This window comes from Panthera tigris, chromosome C2, assembly GCF_018350195.1.
Source record: "Panthera tigris isolate Pti1 chromosome C2, P.tigris_Pti1_mat1.1, whole genome shotgun sequence".
Lineage (NCBI taxonomy): Eukaryota > Metazoa > Chordata > Mammalia > Carnivora > Felidae > Panthera > Panthera tigris.
Genome location: NC_056668.1, coordinates 14,431,178 through 14,432,782, shown reverse-complemented (window position 1 = coordinate 14,432,782; position 1,605 = coordinate 14,431,178). Strand labels below are relative to the sequence as shown.

The window sequence follows — 1,605 nt, the reverse complement described above, 5'->3', positions numbered from 1 at the left end:
AAGAAAATAACTTTATTGAAAATTGAACACAGAGTTGCCACAGGCAACCCAATCTGTAAAATTCCCAGTCAATTCATGGAATGAAGACTGTTGTTGATTAATTTCTGGACTCCAGTGTGAGTTTTGATCGTCTTCACTGTACACGTGGCCAGATGGCCAGAGCAGCATCTGGAATCCGATGGAAATACAAAGACGTGAAAGAATTAGCAGTAGGGTGATTGTAGGGTTCTAAAGTCCCAAAACACCAGTCTTTTCCTTTTCAATAAAAGCTGGAGAATCCATATCCTCCATAGCACGATGGGCGGCACCAGCCATATCTGTGGCCTCCCCAGCCACACCCTAGGCCTCTAAAGCCACCACAACCACAGCCACAGCCTAGGCCATAGCCATAACCCAGGCCTCCACATCTATAGCCCAGGCCACCATAGTCATTGCTGTAGTAGTATCTCATAGTGTCAGGAGCTGGGGTTTCTGTTTGGTAATTGGGTGTGTTTCCCAAGTATGAATGTTGCCATCTGCCCAGGGACTCTTATACCTCCAAAATAGGTGTGGCAATAAAAACAAACTTGCATAATCCTCATTCCATGGCCTGAGTAGCATGAAAAACAGACTCATTAATTTCTTTGTTTTCTAATTTAAGACAGTTTGCACAGATTCCAATGAAATACTCCCCATGTTGACAATGATTGTGGTACCTTCAAAGACCATGCATGAGATATGACCGTCATCCATAAAATCCTCTAGCCAGACATCATAGCGTCTCATTTCTGTTCAAAATAATGGACACATTCTTTACTGATTGAAGCCAATATCATGGGAAATTATAGCTAATTTTCCAGTAAGACTGAAAAAATATTGATGATCCTTATTCAAAATCCCCAAATATGCCATTTATTCACTCTATTCTAATCAAGGTCTTAAGCACTCTATTCCATTAAGATCTTGAACAATTTATTTTTTTCTCACAAAAATTGAGTTGCTTAAAAGTTTGGCTGTCATGAATTTTCTATCCTTTTTGTAAAATGAGTTGTGGGATCTTTTTTCACAATTCACCCATCAAATAATTCCCAAAGACCTGTCAGTGAATTTAGCTTGAATGTCCATTCATTTTACACCTGACTGGCTGGAGTCACGTGAGAATTCAACACAATTTTTTCATTTTGCACTCGATCCTGAATTTCCAAAATCATCAGCAAAGAAAAAAGATTAAAAAACAAAACAAAACAAAAAACTCTCCCCAACTCAGGACTCTTGTTTTGATTCTTTAGGAAAATGTAACAGGAATGCTTTGTCCCTTTACCACTGTGTGCTACTTATGTAGAACATGTTGGATTTATTTGAGTCAAAAAAAAAAAAAAAAGAAAGAAAGAAAGAAAGAAAGAAATCAATGAAGATTCAATGTCTTTAGGAATAGTTAGATTCCCTCTGTTAGTTGTCTCCAGATAGGACCACAGTTCCAAGATTTATTTTATAATAAAAACATCTACAAGACAAGCAGCTAAATTATTCAATGGATATTAATCATTAGCACTAAAAAGATAACACAAAACAACACTGTCATTGCTGATGAGTCAACAGGAATCATTTTTACACTCAAACCACTAA

General features: G+C 37.3%; 1 protein-coding gene across 1 annotated transcript; it reads right to left on the bottom strand.

Moving 5' to 3' along the window:
• Positions 1-259: 259 nt before the first annotated feature.
• Positions 260-451, bottom strand: LOC122241893 (keratin-associated protein 19-4-like). Its single transcript, XM_042998317.1, has one exon. The coding sequence runs from the start codon at positions 449-451 to the stop codon at positions 260-262; it is 192 nt and encodes a 63-aa protein (XP_042854251.1).
• Positions 452-1,605: the final 1,154 nt, after the last annotated feature.

Excerpts from the sequence above, each read along its gene's own strand:
- LOC122241893 (XM_042998317.1), bottom strand. The coding sequence starts at position 451 with ATGAGATACTACTACAGCAATGACTATGGTGGCCTGGGCTATAGATGT.